Source organism: Talpa europaea, assembly GCF_964194135.1.
Source record: "Talpa europaea genome assembly, chromosome: 12".
NCBI classification, from domain to species: Eukaryota; Metazoa; Chordata; class Mammalia; order Eulipotyphla; family Talpidae; genus Talpa; species Talpa europaea.
In genome coordinates, this window is record NC_140079.1 from 93,824,864 (window position 1) to 93,841,358 (window position 16,495).

The 16,495-nt window shown below is 50.1% G+C and overlaps 1 protein-coding gene across 1 annotated transcript in view; it reads right to left on the reverse strand.

Annotated features, from left to right (window-relative positions):
- Nucleotides 1-15,111: 15,111 nt before the first annotated feature.
- LOC311181282 (BOS complex subunit NOMO1) overlaps nt 15,112-16,495 on the reverse strand; it is a gene marked incomplete at both ends in the record, with an annotated part of 45,683 nt that continues 44,299 nt past the window's right edge. Inside the window, 3 exons of the mRNA XM_084249626.1 lie at nt 15,112-15,243; nt 15,593-15,685; nt 16,159-16,278. Coding sequence (XP_084105752.1) covers nt 15,112-15,243; nt 15,593-15,685; nt 16,159-16,278 — 345 coding nt within the window. The remainder of the gene's footprint in view (nt 15,244-15,592; nt 15,686-16,158; nt 16,279-16,495) is intronic.

A 16,495-nucleotide genomic window follows, 5' to 3' on the forward strand; every position in this document is an offset into this window, starting at 1 on the left:
CCTATCTACTAACTAACTCTATTATCTTGGGCAACATGTGTCTCTGTCTCCTCCTCTATTAAAAAAAAAAAAAAAAAAAGGGCCTCCCCTGGTGGTGCAGGTAGTTGAGCGCTGCGCTGTGAAGCTGTCTGCAGCCTCTACAGTGCCGGTTCGATCCCCGCCATGCGGCGAGGGTCCCACATGGCGCGGCAGACCTCTCCTGTCTAGCTTGCTGCTCCCCTCAATAGTGTATTTCGTCAGTCTGCCTGTTCTGTTCCCCGCTCTGTCTCTGATGAATCCTCTCACCCTCCCGCGCATCTGGCCTGTACCCCATTTCTTGTATAAAAATAAACAAATAAATCTTTAAAAAAAAAAAAAAAAAAGCAGGGCTATATCACCACCTAACTTATAGTTTGTTGGGACTGGGACCGGCCCATACTGCTGCCAAAGGTTGTGCACTGCACAATTCCAAGGGTGCTACTAATAGGGACAATGCTGCAAGTGGCTCCCCCTGGAGCTTGTGCAGTGCCTTGCATGTAAATACCACAGTGAAAGACAGAGTACCTGGCACATAGAAGGTGCACACAAAGAAAACTGTTGCAAGTGTAGAAACCAACTGAAAAATAAAACCTGGTTTTCTTACCTTCATATTTTCAGCAGGGACCTGGCTACATAACACAAAGCTCTCCTCTAACAATCAGGTCCCTCAGACTCCAAGCCGGCTCTTCCCAGCCATCAGGAACCCACCGGCCCCACTTCCTCCTCCAGGGAAACACCCACCAGTCCTCCAGCCTTGGCTTAGGCGGCTACCTTTGCTGTCCCTCCTTCCCCAGCTGGCCCAGCCCTGCATGTGGGTTCGGTGCTGACTGCAGCTTGGGTACCACGCTCTGTTTTGGACCAGAGTGACCCTCCAGGACATGTCCTCAGAGTCCAGTCCTGGGTTTTCATTCCTTTTAAGCTTCAAATTGTCGCCAGTGTTTAACTACAGGTGGCACCGGCCACTGGCCTGCTCGCTTTGGAGGTGGTCCTGGCCAGGTGTCAGTCCACGGCAAAGGAGCACAAAAGGCATCAGTTCAGCAGTGAATTCGTTGTTTCACCTAACTGAAGCGTCCCTGGGGGCGCTGGGTTCCGGGGGGCAGGATTCGGGGGCCCAAACAATAACCGTGGGCTCAGCTTCTCCATTCCTTTGCCATCCTCTCCTCCCTGGCGGTGCCTGTGGTGGCTTCTGGAGACTTCGGATGTGAACAGCTGCCCAGACGCTGCCAGTCAGAATACACCAGCAGCTCGGGCCTCCCTGGTGGCGCAGCGGTTGAGCGCTGGGTTGCGAAGCTGCCCGCAGCCTCTGCAGCAGTGGTTTGATCCCCGGCTGCTCCCCGGCCACCGGAGGAGGGTCCCACATGGCGCTCAGACCTCTCCTGCCGCCCGCTGCTCCCCTCAGCAGTGTCCTTCGGTCCTTCTGCCTGCTCTGCTCCTGGCTCTGCCTCTGGTGAATTCTCTCACCCTCCCGCGCTTCTGACTGTACCCAGTGCTTGTATGTATAAATAAATAAATAAATCTTTAAAAAAAAAAAAAGAATACACCAGCAGCTGGGCAAAGCCTCCAGTAGTTCAACCTCCCCGTCCCTGCTATTTCACTTGTCCTGACCGCTCCTCGCTGAGCCTTGGCTTATGCTGCTTATGCTGTGTTGGGGGAGGGGGGTGGTCACTGAGGGGACGCGGCCGAGTGACCTTCCAGCTGGACAGGCAATCGGGGGGCTCCTCAGGCCTCTCAGTCCTTCTGCCCACTCTCCCCACAGCTGGAGCCACCTCACGGGTGCAACCCGGAGAGTCATGTGGACCATCTGGGCGGTAGAGGTGACTGAACCCCAATAAAGTCTCTAGCGTGACCTTGGGGATCCCGGGAGCCGTGTGGAGATGACCCCGCCCAGGCCGCGCCAGAGAACACCTCAGAAGCGGGCGCCTGGTGGACTAAAAGCGCCTCTAGACGGACGCAGCCTGCCTCTTCTCTCGGTCTCTCCTTGCCCCGGAGTGGGCGGCCTCGAACTTCACCCCCAAACTCCAGAGCTTTGCCACACACTCAGGGGCGCCCCAGCCCACGCTCCGCCTCCTCACGCGCTGAGGTGGAGCCAGGAGCCCCGCCTCTTCCTGCTCCCAAGGCCCGCCCACCCAGAGTGCAGTTCCGGTCCAGGGACCTGTGGTCATTGGTGGAGCCTGTTTGACTGTCAGACCCTGTATCCAATGGATGATCAAACTGGTATGGCCAAGGGCCTGTTCAGCCATGGGCTCGCCATGCTTTTCCCTTCGAGTGACACCCAGTTTTGGAAGGATACTGAAGAATCTTTAATTATTGCTATTATTGATGGAGGATAAGAATAGAAAAACTGGAAAAGAGATACAAGGTCAAGAACCTAACTCACTCAAGGAGGTAGGGGTAGAAGGAATTAGCGTAATCCACTATCCAGTTATAGAAACCAAGACCCTTAGACATCAGCGCCCACATCAGGAGGCACCACACCCAGAAACTATCAGACCGCTGTGGGGAGGGTCAGGGGCACAAATCATTCATCTACGAAGATTAGCCCCTCCTGAAGATGATGAAACCTAACGCAGCCCTCACAACGGAGCAGCACTCCGATTGCCCACCTGTGATCATGCAGGTGCTTCCTTTCACCAGCTCTCTCCCTCTGCAGGCAGCAGCCTCCTGCCTGCCCGTGACCTGTGCCTGCTGGGGCCTCTCTTCACTGACCTCCCTCAGCGGAGGTCACTCTCCTCAAGGCCGCCCGCCTGCAACCATGCAGGCCTCTCTCGGCAAACCTGTCTCTTTCCCTTTCCCTAATAAACCTGTTCTTTAAATATAACCAACATCTCTGTCTCATGGAGAAACTCGCCTTGGGAACTCACTGTGTGCCGCCGAAATAAGAGCTCTGGCGAAAACTTTCCCAGAGTGAACCCAAGGACCCAGCACTCTACGAAACTCCATCAATTATTATTATTAGAGGGCCTCCCTGGTGGCGCAAGGGGTTATGATGCAATCTATGAAGCTGTCTGCAGCCGCTGCAGCACAAGTTCAATTCCCGGCCAGGGAACTACCCACATGATGCAGCAGACCTCTCCTGGCTAGCCCACTGCTCCTCTCAGCAGTGTATTTCAGTAGATCTGCCTGTTCTGATCCTCGCTCTGTCTCTGGTGAATCTTCTCACACCCCACATCTCTGGCCTATGCCCCAGTTCTTGTATGCATAAATAAATAAATCTTTAAAAATAAAAAAGCATATTAGATATAATTTTCTTAGCTATAGTAGCATTATATATTAGATTTGTTATTAGTATATCTAATATTATTGTTATATCTAATAATATTATTTTATGCTTACCAGGGGCTGGGGACCTGGGAATGGGGAGCTCTTGGGCAAAGGGTGTAAACAGCCAGTTCTAAGATGAATAAGTTCTGACATCTAATGTACAGCATGGTTGTAAAGGCCAGGACAGGACACAGTGCAGGTTTTCTGATCCCATGCAGACCCAGTAAAGGAGGAGTCAGAGTCCTCAGTAGTTTTGCAGGTTTTTTTATTGGGGTTCACCAGGCATATGGCAGGCAGGGGTGCTGGCTGGGGGCTGGGAGGCTGGCAGACCTCCCAGCCCCCAGCAAGTCTTCACTCTATCTGGGCTCTCTAGCGTTCGTTCTGCTGCTTCTCGGCTTCTCTTTCGGCTTCGGCTTCGGCTTCGGCTTCTACTGCTGCTGCTTCCACTGGCATCCCTGTGATGCCTCCCTTAAAAAGCACAGTCTTAGCCCAGGTGAATCCTATCTACATCTGCCCACACCCTATTCCAGGTGCCCGCCATCAGGCATGCATTCAGGACCTCAAGGATCCATCATCTATCCTGATGGCGGGAGGGCAGAAAAACCTGACATTTTCTTTACCCTACAATGGTGATTAACATTGCTAAGAGAATAGATTTTAAATGTTCTCACCACAAAAAGAAAATTTTGTGACTTGATGCAGGTAGTCATGTGGTGGTAATCATGTTGCAATATGCAAGTGTAGCAAATCAGCATGCCTGCACCTTAAGCTTACACATGGTGCAGTGTCCATTTTATCAATAAAGTGGGGGGAAATTATATTAGTATATCTAATTAGTAATAGCAGTAGTAGTAGATATAATAACATTATTGTTACTGTTTAAAGGAAGAGGAGAAGGAAGAAGGAGACATTTATTAAGCATTTAATACCTCCCAGGTGCTATTCCATGTACTTTGAGTTTATCTCTCTTAATTCTCACAACCGCCCATTTTACAGAAGATAAAAGCTGCAGTTATACACCTAGGCTTAAGTCAAGGTTTGAACCTGTCTGGTCTGGTTCCAGGACGATGCCCATCACCATTAGACTTTAGTCAAAAGAAGAGTAACAGGAAGAGCATATTTGTACAAGAGTAACTGATGCCCAGCACTTGAATTTCCACAGAAATTGCTCTTTATCTCTGCCTCAACTTTTTCCCTCTCACAGCAGATGAGCTTCTCCTGTGCCTGACATGAGGCTCCACAACCCCCAGCCTCACAGCCTCCACCCTAGAGAAGAATTCCAAGTTCAAAATCCCAGGGTAGGGCTCTGATTGGCCTAGCGTGGGTCATGTGCCAACTTCTGGGCCAATCACCAGTGGCCAGGGATTCAGACTACTATAGTTTGCTATAGTTTGAGGACTTTGGTGTCAAATCAGTCATTGGCAGGTGGAGGCAAACTCCACCCTGGGTCTAAGTGACAGGAGTTGGAAAGAGGTTAAGAGCTGTTCTCATGTGCAGGGGACACTAGCATTTATTTCATCCTGAGAGCAAGAGAAGTTTGCCAAGAGGCCTCACTGGAAAGACGCCAGTTGGCTGAAGATGAAGGGCCCTCCCAGCTGTAGCTATCCTGACATCCGGTCCAGATGCTGGACTTCATTCCTTCAGAAGTGCATACGTAGCTTTGATGAGGAACTACAGAGACCTGTCCTCTTAACTCCTATGAAGGGACATTAGCAGCATTATCTTTCTCTGCCTACCTGCATAAAATATGAAGGGGTCTTTGAAGAAACATCCAGATCATTTAGCAAATGCTCCAGAACTGTGTTCCTCTGAAAATTTTCCAAGTGCGAGACTCTTTGTGTTATCTGCTTGTTTCACAGTTGCAATTTGGGCAGGACACGGGCTAAGCTTACAGCTGGCATTCACCTCTGCTCCATCCTATTTATCAGCTGGGCTGACAGTTGCCTTCTTGGCCCCTTCTCCCAACCCTGATTTACATTTCAAGACCTCTGGGGTGAGGGACAATAAAGCAGCCAGAACTGGATTTGAATCTTGCATTGGCCATTTACCAACCAGGTGATCTTAAGAAAATTATTCACCTCTCTTTTCCCACCTGATAAGTGGAGATACCTTACATTACAGGACAGTAAGCAGTTAAGATGATAAATAATGTAGCGATAGTCCTGCAATAATCAACATAGGATGACACCACTGCAATGTCGAATAAATCCCAAGTATCAATAGCTGAGTGCCATAAAGTCTTTTTTAATCATGCATTCCAGTTTTTCTGTCATATGAGACAAAAGAAGGCCAAGTCACTAAGAGATGCTAATGCCAGCAGAGGCAACAGATAGACATATAAAGCATCTTCATGTCACAGAGTCCTTGGTCCAAGCAGCAACTCTTTCCATTCAATGAGCCACCAAGTTCCTGTTTTGCTTAAAGCATGATTCAGTCACTTGTAATTGAGGGAAATACAACCAATGAGATCAGCACAAGCAAACGCTGGGGGAGCACGGCTGAGTGTTCACTATGTAGTAGGCACCCTGACTTCCAGCGACTGTTAGAAAACATCTCAATTCTTTATCCCAGCTGGCAAAGCCTGGGTACACGCATGCATTTCTTTCTCGGGTCTTGTCTGTTGAGACTCTCTCCCTCACTCGCTGCGCTCAAACCAAACTGGCCCACTGGTGACTTCTTAAAGCCCCCACCCCCTGCACACACATATTCTTATTCCTCCCTTAGGACCTCTGTCTGCGCTGCTCCCTCTGTCTAGAATATTCTTCCCTCTACTCTTCAGATGACTGCCCCTTCTCATCCCCTAGACTTGAATGGTGTCTTCTCAGAAAGACCTTTCCTGACTCTCCCCAACCTAGAACAGACACCCAGGCTGATATCAGTCCATCACCCAGCTCAGCTTTCCTCTTGGCACGTAGCACAAACTGAAAGAGGACCATGTATTTGTGTTCATTTCAACAGTGTCTGTGTCCCATTAGAATCCAAAGCTCCATCAGAGTGAGGACTTTGTCTTTTACATATAAAAATATACCACTATACCCGCTGCTTCAGACATCACACACACACTACCTAAATTTTTGTTGAGTGGAAAAATGATTTTGTCACCTGCAAAAACAAAAGAAGAGGTTAAAATTATAGCATGTTTGCTTAGGCCAGATACATACAGACGCTCACACACTCTTCCTACCCTAAGGGTTGAGACTTGAAAAAAAGACTGTCAGAATAAACCATTTTTCAGTAACTAAATTAGAAAAAAATAAAAGACAATAGCTCCCAGTGCTGGTAGCACTGCAAATATCATCTAGCTTATTCAACTCCTGGAAAGCAATAAAGCAACAAGCATCAAAAGCAGTCGACATGTTTCCTTATTAGACTTGGTATTCTCACACCTGAGAATTCAAAGAAATAATTCAATAGTAACAAAGGTTTTTTGCATAAAGGTGTTTACTGTTGCATTATCTGAAAAAACTGTCCAACAATTGGTGCACACAGCCTACAACCATGATCATTATAAAAACTCAGTGGAGCCACACAGAAAAAGGATTATGATAAATAAAAAAGTCCAATCAAAACTAGAATATCTATTATGGCTTTAAGTAGGAAAACTACTTACAAGTAAGCATTAGAAGAGAAAAAGAAATAGAAAAGAGGAAATACTTAGGTGGAGACTGCCAGCCAGGCATAAAATTTGATCATTCCCTTCCTCCTGGGCACACAACTGGACTGATCTCCCAGAGCTCTTGTGGGACCACACAGCTGAGTTCAAGTCAGTGGAATGAGAATGGGAGCAACATGGCCCTCCCTGTTCTGGTCCATAAAACCCAACCTGTCTGGCCCACCATATTGTGTCCCCAAGGTGACCTTGGAAGCCACAGTTGGAGCTGGAATGGAAGGGACTCTGTGAGCCTGTCTCTGATGTGGGACCCAACCTGAAGAATGGTAACCTGAATCAGAATTAAATCCTGTTGTATAGATGCCATTAGGTTTGGGCCTATTTGTTACAGCAGTTTAACTGACCCTAATACCCTGACCCAATGGTTGGTGATTAAGAGCTCAGATGTTGGGGTCAGAAAGACTTCAAATCCCAGCAACACCATCTGTGTGACCTTGGGATACTACATAACTGCTCTGAGCCTCAGGTTCCTTGCCTGCTTTGAGAATCAAATGAGAAAATTATGCCAATTCCTGAGTACTGTACACAAGATAAAGAAGGGGTTTGGCCAATGATTTCCACTGTTCCTAAAGCCAGCTACATCCTGCCCTGAGATTTGCCTATGCTTGCTTAAGCTGAGCTATTGACTCTTGAAAACAAGAGGGCTAACTAATACTACCCTGCTCAAACTTTAATGTCTTTCTCACCCAGGCAGAGGTGGCCACCCTGAGAAAACCCCTGGGGAAGATTAGCTCCCTCCTCAGCAGGTCTAGGATGGAGCCGGTGGCCAGCAGCAGACCCAGTGTCCTCTGCACCTAAGTAGCTGGACCAAGAGCAGAAACCAAACTAACCTCAACACAGCCTTTCACAAGACGTGGCCCCATCCCTGAAGTTCACTAAGGTCAGACTGGGCTGCTCTCCTGGACAGAGAAGTCACAGACCAGCAGACAGTGGTCAGTGGGCTCTGCCAGTCTAAAAACATTTCCCAGACCAGATGGCATCTCTGGCAGGCCCTCAAAGCCAGCTGAGGCTGAGTCATGCCCCAAAGGCCGAGAGGCCCAATATGGTGAGGATGGTCCAGAGTCCCACTGAACAAAGCAGCCCAGTCCTTCCTCCTTTGCCAGCTGGCCACCACCTGAGGGCCCAGAGTAGCAGGCAGGTAGGGCCTTCCCAGGCAGAGACGCCACCCCAGAAGTGGGGCCAGAGCCTCATTTCACTCTCTCTCAACACACACACACAAACACACACACACACACATTCCTTCCAAATTTAATGCCCTCAGAGAGCATAATATACAGCAGGGCCTCTGCATGGCAGTGGGGACACCCTGGAGTCTGGTCCCACAGTCTTTTGCATATGTCAGGGCCATAAAGATATTTGACAAAACCCTTGGGTCACAGACCTCACCAAACCAGCTCCCTGCTGATGGCCCCTCAGATCCTCCTCCACTGGGTCTCCAAGGATAAGTTTCTGTTCCAGTGACTGCAGAAAGCAGGTCACTGCTTTGGGCCAGGCCGTGGCCAGGCCTCCTAGAAGAAGAGCCGGACAGAGGGATTGAGGTGGAGGTGGTGTTTTTGAGGGCAGTTTTCAGAAGGGACACGAGAGCCATAAGCAGAAGGGGAAAGAGCCGAGGGAGAAGGGTCTGTAACATCCAGACTCACTGCTTCAGCCTAGTCCCATGGGAGCTGTGGGCCACGGAGGCAGGACCCCCAATCCCTACAGATGAATCAATGTCACAGAGGCAGGGCCTCCTCTCCTGGGTGAGCTGCCTCTTCTCCAAGGGAGGGACACCTGGAAGATCTTCGCAGCCAGCTGTCACAGCAGCTGGGGATGGGCACCTGCCAGGTCAAGGGGACCTGGGTAGGCTCCCCCAGTGTCTGCCCCTGTGTAGACCGATGTCATTGGTGAAGCCCCAAGGGAAGGGAAAATTCATCTCTACCCAGAGATGATTTTCAAAATATTGAAAACTGTCATGATATCTTAGAGCTAATAACCAGAACATTAATTAGTGTAAATTTGGGGGAGATCAACCACGGTGGCCAGCTGTGGTGATCGGTATAGCCACGGCAGTGGCTATGGGCTAAATGGCCACCCACCTCACCAAGCAAGCCCTTAATCATTTCATGGGATCCTCAGAACCACCCTGTGATGCGGCCACTGTCCCCTTTATTATTATCATTATTTTACCTATTCCTTATTGTTTTAATGCAGGACAGCCCATCTAATGTCCTATCAGGGACACTAGGCAGCCTCCCCAGAGCCACATGTCACATGGCCCGGCAAATAAAGGGGCAGGACTGGCACTCAGCCCTGTCCACTCCAAAGACAGGAAAAATTTTCCATTCTGCCTCACTGACTTGAAAGAGATTTAAAAAGAAAACAAACAAAAGAATCCCACTTCCAAGAGACACGGGGGTCCCTGGGTGATGCCGGGATCATGATTTTATCATGTTCAGAGGGGACTGAAAGACAAGAAACAAGCAACGTGTGATCTCCTGTCATGCCAAGAGATGCTCTTTGCAGAGAAATGTACATATCTCAGAATCAATATGTTCTGAAGCCGATGAAGACACGTAGCCCCAACCTCTGTGCGCAGGGCCCTATTCCGAGAGACAGTAGAAATTAAATGGAATCATCTGGAGCAAGTAGGTTGTAAAATAGTCAATATTAATGATCCATTTCAGTCCCAAAGACGCAAGCCTCGGGCTTTGCCCAGCTGTGTGCGCTGCTGTTAAAAGCCTCACTTGTTCCTCCATGAGGATTGCTTACCCTTCCTGCTAACGGGTGGCATCTGGACACAATCGGTGTCCCCCAATCCAAGGTTCGGCCAGCTTTTTCTGTAAAGAGACAGCACATATTTTGTGGACCAGACAAATTCTGTTGTGACTGTTCAGCTCTGCTGTTGTCATTGCAAGGTAACCATAGTCAGCCCATCAATGACTGGGAGTGGCTGCGTTCCAATAAAACTTTATTGACTAAAACAGACAGCTGGCTGGATTTGGCCCGTGGGTCAGTTGGTGGACGCCTGCCGAGCCTACGCCTTGGCTTTTGCAGAAACACCAATGAGCGTGGTCTGGACGCTAGGCCATGTCTTTGCCACAGGGCACATCCTCAACTTGTGCTTTTTGACTCTTAACTTGAGATCACTGGCTAGGGTGAGGGTCAGGCAGGAGAGGGCACATGGCAACAATACAAACTCACGCCAACAAACAAAGCCAGACAAACAGGTACCAGGTTGCACCAGTCCCATTGCCACCAGCATGTTGTTGTTGTTTTTTTTTTAAGAAATATGTTTAAATTTTTAATTTTAGGATAGCTTTAAGAAAGAAGGCCAAGATCATGCAAAGAGTTCTCATGTGTCCCACGTAATGCCATGCAGTCCTTCTTTGGTTTTTATTTAATGCCCTTTTTCTGGGCCAGAATCCCAGCCAGGACACCACATGGATGACCTTGACCGTTTGGGGGAATATTGGCCAGGAATTCTGTAGAATGTACCTCAACTGGAATTTGGCTGATGTTTTTCTCATCATTTGGCTGAATGATGAGGAGGAAGTTCACAGAGGCCAGGATCCACTGCCATCATTTCACTCCAAGAGTAATGCTCAGTTAGTGCTTGTTGAATGACTGAATGACTCTCCCCAAATCAAACTTGACAAATCACCCCCTAGAATAGAATAAAGCAAAGCTTTTCTGTAGCAGGCCAGAGAGCAAACATTTTAGGCCTTGTAGGCCATACAATCTTTGCCACAACCACTCACCTCTGGCACTGCAGGGTGAAAACAGCCAGGGGTAATCTGTAAATGAATGAGCGTGGCTGGTTACAAACACAGCTAGCACAGCAAGCTTGGCCACAGTTTGCTAAGCCCCACACTCAACTACTATCAGTCTTGGATAGCACCTTCACGCGTGAACACTTGAATATCCATCATCACTTAGGTTAGGCGTTCTGGAAGCTGCACAGGAGCAGAGGCACCCTTTCGAAGCAGAAAAATGCTTTCTCCACGTGGCTGCACCCACAGAAAGAGCAGCTCTTCCTGAGTGTTCACTCAGCGGACGGGAGGACAATGCAGCAGCTGCCAGTTTCTTCCTCTCACCAGCCGCCTCCCCTGCAGAGCCCAGACAGGGAGGGGCACCCATCAGTCTCTGGAGACAAGGATTTCACACAGATTTGGGGACCACTTGTTTTAATGCACTCATTTATTTTTAAAAGTATAAGCCAGGAAACGAAGGCAAGACAGTCGGCTGTTTCATCCACACAGCAAAATGGTAAAAACCTCACTGCCCTAAAAAGATGTAAATTGGGGCCCTCCCTGGTGGTGCAGGGTGTTAAGAAGCAACCCATGAAGCAATCCGCAGTCTCTGCAGCATGAGTTCAACCCCTGGCTGGCCAGGGAGCAACCCACATGGCCCAGCAGACCTCTCCTGACTTGCCCGCTGCTCCCCTCAGCAGTGTACTTCAGTCAGTCTGCCTGTTCTGTTCCCCACTCTGGCTCTGGTGAATCCTTTTACCCCCACACCTCTAGCCTGTACCCCAGCTCGTGTATGCATAAATAAATAAATCTTAAAAAAAAAAATGTAGGGGCCTCCCTGGTGGCACAAGTGTTAAGACGCAACCTATGAAGCTATCTGCAGCCACTGCAGCATGAGTTCAATTCCTGGCCGGGCAGGGAGCAGCCCACATGGCGCAGCAGACCTCACCTGACTCGCCCGCTGCTCTCCTCAGCAGTGTACTTCAGTAGATCTGCCTGTTCTGCTCCCCACTCTGTCTCTGGTGAATTCTCTCACCCCCCGTACCCCAGCTCTTGTATGCATAAATAAACTTTTTTTAAAAAAGATGTAAATTTGCGGCATCTTAAATTTAACTCCAGATGTACACACAGTGTCCACATGGGGTGTAAGTGAGATGATCGTGATCATCAATGGGTCTTAAAGCATAAACACTGGCTCCCACTGAGAAGGGGGTTGGGAAGAATGGGGTCCTCTCATCCCCCACTGCACCAAGTTCCAGGGCCTGGAACTGTACTGTGTCCCTAACACACAGTAGGCCCACATTACAAGAGCTTCTCCCCTCCACCAGGCATGACACAATAAAGTCGTCATTTTGCTAGTAAAAAGATAGTCAAAAATGGTGGATGACATGACCACATCAAATTTTGAAAAAGAGCTGATTGCTATTTGTTCTCACCTGGGTCCTTGTCCCCCCTGGGAAACGCAGGGTCCCCAGCCAAGGAGCTGCCTATCGCAAGGACGAGGGTGTGGCTTGCGTCTGGCCAGGCCCCAGGGACCCAGCCTTTCCCCCTCCCCAGGAAGGACACACAACGCTGGGCATGGGAACTGTTCTTTCTGCTGGGGCTGCAAGCTGGGATGGTAGAAAGCCCGGCGCTGCAGGGGGTGTTTCTACAAAGCCAGAACAATCGGCAAAGCCAGATGTCCGATTTCCAAACTCCACTCACAGGGAACCTCCCTTGTCTCCACTTTCATGGGTGTGCGCCCAGCATCTGTGCCAGCCCCTGCAGGCCGAGCGGTGCCTCAGCAAGCAGCCCTGGGCCTGGCTTAGCAAACTATAGAAATAAAGTCAAAAATGGTGGGTGACGTGACTCACATCTGGGAGCACAGTCTTCTGGACCTGGTGTCAATGTCTATCAGTTCGTAACAACTGGTCTTTCTGGAATCTGGTCACTGAAAGCTGGAGAGCAAGGGCCCTGATGGAGGAAAAATAACGCACTATCTTAGTGTACAGCTGGTTACTCCCAGAGGCCTAAGACAGTCACAACAGTGTCACACCTCTGTGGTCAGGGACTTGGGGAAGCTCAACCAGGCAGTCTCACGTGAAGCCTCTGAAGCAGCGGCAGTAGATATCAGTGGGGCTGCAGCACCCAAAGGCGGGACTGGAGCTGGGGAATCCACTGCAAGTTGCCTCAGGCACATGGCGGGCAAGCTGGACTAACTGTTGGCTGGGGCCTCAACTCCTCTCCGGGGGAAGCCTGAGCATCCTCATGCAAGGCAGAGGCTTCCCCAGAGCATAAGTGATCCGGATGTGCCAAGTCTTTGCAGCCCAACCTGCAAAGTCATATGTCAGGTCTGCCACATTCCACCAGTCACAGGGGCCAGGCCTTGATTCAGCATGGCAAGGGGATTGGGTAAGGGCAATGTGGATGGGGGAGGGGCATCTTGAAGCTGGCACCTCTCTCAAACACCCACCCTGTGGAAGGGACTGGAAATGCAGATGATTAAGACACTCCTTATCCCTAATGAACTCAGCCTAAACTGAAGGCAACCGCAACTGTCTTCTTCCCAACTCCTCTCATAGAGCTGCCCCAGCTGTTAAGGAAAGGGGAGTCTTGCCTACTGAGGAACAGGGTTTAAGTGTTCAGTCGTGGAAATATTTGGTCCCAGAAATAATGCTGACTTTGCTAACTTTCTCACAGCTTTCTCAGAGCTCTGTCCACTTCTGCATAAAGCGTGACTTTTCTGGCCCTTGAATTATCCCGGACCATCTGGCACGTAGCTGTGTCGTCTCAGCTGGTATGCAGGGGCTGCAGCACCTGGGAGTTCAAGGACTCTTGTTGCTGGGCTCAAATCCCAGCTCCGCCACCTAACAGCTACATGATCTTAGGGCACAGTTTCTTAGGGCACAGATTTCCTCCTAAGACAGGCGTGAATGCACACCTGTCTTCATAAGGTCAGGAAGATCCTCAGCCCTGGAGAGAGGAAGTGTTCTTAACTCAGGGTGGCAATCGTTGATAAAATTCAAAACAAGGAAAGAGGACTGAGGTAAAGCCAGCACCTTTAAATGGGGCTTTTCTGGGGACTTTTGGGGTGCCATAGAGGGCTATGGCTTCAATAGGCCAAAATGTGTAGGTGACTGGTGTCCTTCCAGACTTGGCCTGAACACCAGGTCCCGAAGCTTCCCCAAGCTCTCAGGCAGGATCAGACCTTTGAGCTTCCTCCACCAGGAGGTGCTGACCAGCACTGCCCTTGTCCACTTATCGGGGGTTCTCCACCCAACAACCAGAGCCGTGCCCATAGATGCATTCACTTGGTCATTCCTCACAGAGTGCCCGCCGCCCACCAAGCTGTGAGGGGATGAGGGACAAAGTGGAAGCGGCCCCATCCTCTTCCAACTCAGTTCACTGTGTCGTCTTCACACCCCAGTGCCTGTCACACGTGCAGTTGGGTGGATGGATGTGGCTCCTCCTTCAATATAACTCAGTTGACTAAATTATCTCCTGTAAGAATTAAATGAATGCTCTTCAAATGTTGTGAATTCCTGGATCCCTTATGCAAACTGGAAGCATTCAAGCCTCACCTACACTACACAGGCATTTTTGTTTAGTCAAAAGTTTATGTGTGTTTTTTTTCAAAATGAATTTGTTGCCGACATTTAAGACTTGCAAGATTTCACAAAAATTTTGCCTTTCTGACTTCTCTAGAAAAAATGAATGTACAGTCCTGCAGGGCACTAGTGAGCTAGGTCTGAGACACAATGGCACCTTTGAACAGAGTGGGTGCTCTTCACTTTGCCACAGTCCCCACCCGCCCCTATTTTCCTGCTGCGGAGGCCAAAAGACAGCTGCTGGGACTCCTCTTGCCTTTGCTAAGGATCTTCTTGCTCCAGCCCTTCATTCAGGGTCTACCTACCCCTGCAGTGCCCAACATTATGTCATCCAAGAAACACATCTGAGATGAGCTACAACACAAATGAAAGGGCAATTTTATTGACATTTACTTCCTAACATTCTCTCCAAGTAGTAGATATGGGTTGTGCAATTGCCAACAGGGATTTTGGGTACAAAGGGAACTTAAAGGAGAAGGTAAACCCAACAGGGACTTCCTTAGGGGACCAAAACCCATGTTCACAAATTCTCTTTGCAAATGGATGCTGAAAATTAAGAATTACATTCTCAGGCCACCAGCACAGCTTAAATACTTCTTTGACAAAAATAATAATAAATTATCTTCAACTCAGAAAATAAATTGTGCTCAGCAGAGTGACAGGAGGGTCCGACATCGCATTGCACCTAGGGGCCAGGCCGGGGCGGAGGGCACAGGCAGCTACGCCCACCGAGGCGCGTGGGCAGACAGCACCCGCAACGTGAGTCCAAGGCTGCCCTGATGCCTGGGCCGGGAGGCCCCCGGCCGTGGCCTGTCCCGCGTGAGGTCCCAACGCACTCTCCACCTCCTCACGTCCGCCTTGTCTTCTGTTTCTTGGCTTGTCTCTTTGCATCTTCAGGGCCGCTGTTGTCGGAGGTTGCCTGACCGAGGGCTCGGACGCCCTGCAGTCTACTTGTCAACTGCAACAGCAGGGGGATGAGCTGCAGAGACAGAGAGAATGAGGGGGTGCTGGGTGCACTTGGCCTGACAGCTGATTGAGCTGCACACACTCAGGGACCTCCTGCCTGGGGGGGTTGCCACAGGGGATCACCTCAATTCACAAAGGCCCGTCTTTGTTCCAGAGGGAGAGGAGATAGATGTGGCCTGGTACTCCAGGTTTAGGGGCAGGGAGAGGTTTCAAGGCCAGAGGTTTAAGCCTGGGGACTGGACTTAAGGTCTCTAGGTCCCACCCTAGCACTGACGTCTCTGGTTATTGTGTCACTGTGCTGCTGTGAGGACTCACTCTCCCCAGCTCAGGCCGCCCTCTTGTGGGGTCTCTGCAGGCCCTACCTTGTCGTGGTTGTAGCCGGCCAGCAGGACGAGCAGCGTCAGGGGCAGAGCGATGTAGGAACCTTGTGCGATGTCCTGCTCAGGCAGCTTCCTCTGCAAACCCAGCAACACCGTCACTCCTCAGCCAGCTCCACCCAGCACGACACACGACCCCGGCCTCCCGTCAGCTACCCACAGACACGGGAACCCCACGCGATCAGAGTGAGGAGTGAAGGTACGCAGATACATTTGCAGAGCATAGGCAGGCTGGGGGGGGGAGGTCATGTGCCTCCTGCTGGAGGGACCACACCTCACCCTCCATGGCATCATGGGGACCTGCCTCCCCCAAGGCCACCCAGAGCCACTTGCCCTAGACAAGTCTGCCTGTCCTCACTACTAGCGCCCTCCTCAACAGGAAATGAAGGCTTCAGTGCTTAGAAAAGCCAAAGAGCATCCAGGGGAACCCAGAATGCGCAATCCACAATGTGAAGAGGGCCCAGGGCCAGGAGCCTTTAAATAGCTCTCCCCAGCCCCACACTTCCCTATGCACACCCTCACCAGTTCTCTTAAGCGCCCCTCTTTCTTACCGTGGGGTTGAAAATCAAGGTGATGTGTTTGTGGTAGCCTGAAGCCGTGAAAGACACTTGGGGCAGAACGTAGTCGTACTGGGACCTGGGCAGCGTGGAGTCCAGGAGCACAACGTAGTTCTGAGCACGTGCAGAAGGAATTTTTATAGAGTTTTGGGCAAAGCAAATGAAAATGAAGGTGTTAACACATGGCTATGATGTAAAGGACTTTAGGTTTTTCAAGAAACCCCCAGGTTCACACACCCAAGTTAAGATCACTAACTTCAGAATGGGCCTCAGCAGACCAGCCCATCAGTGACAGCGCTGTGTCCCCTACAGCTGAGGCGTGCCTGCTGAC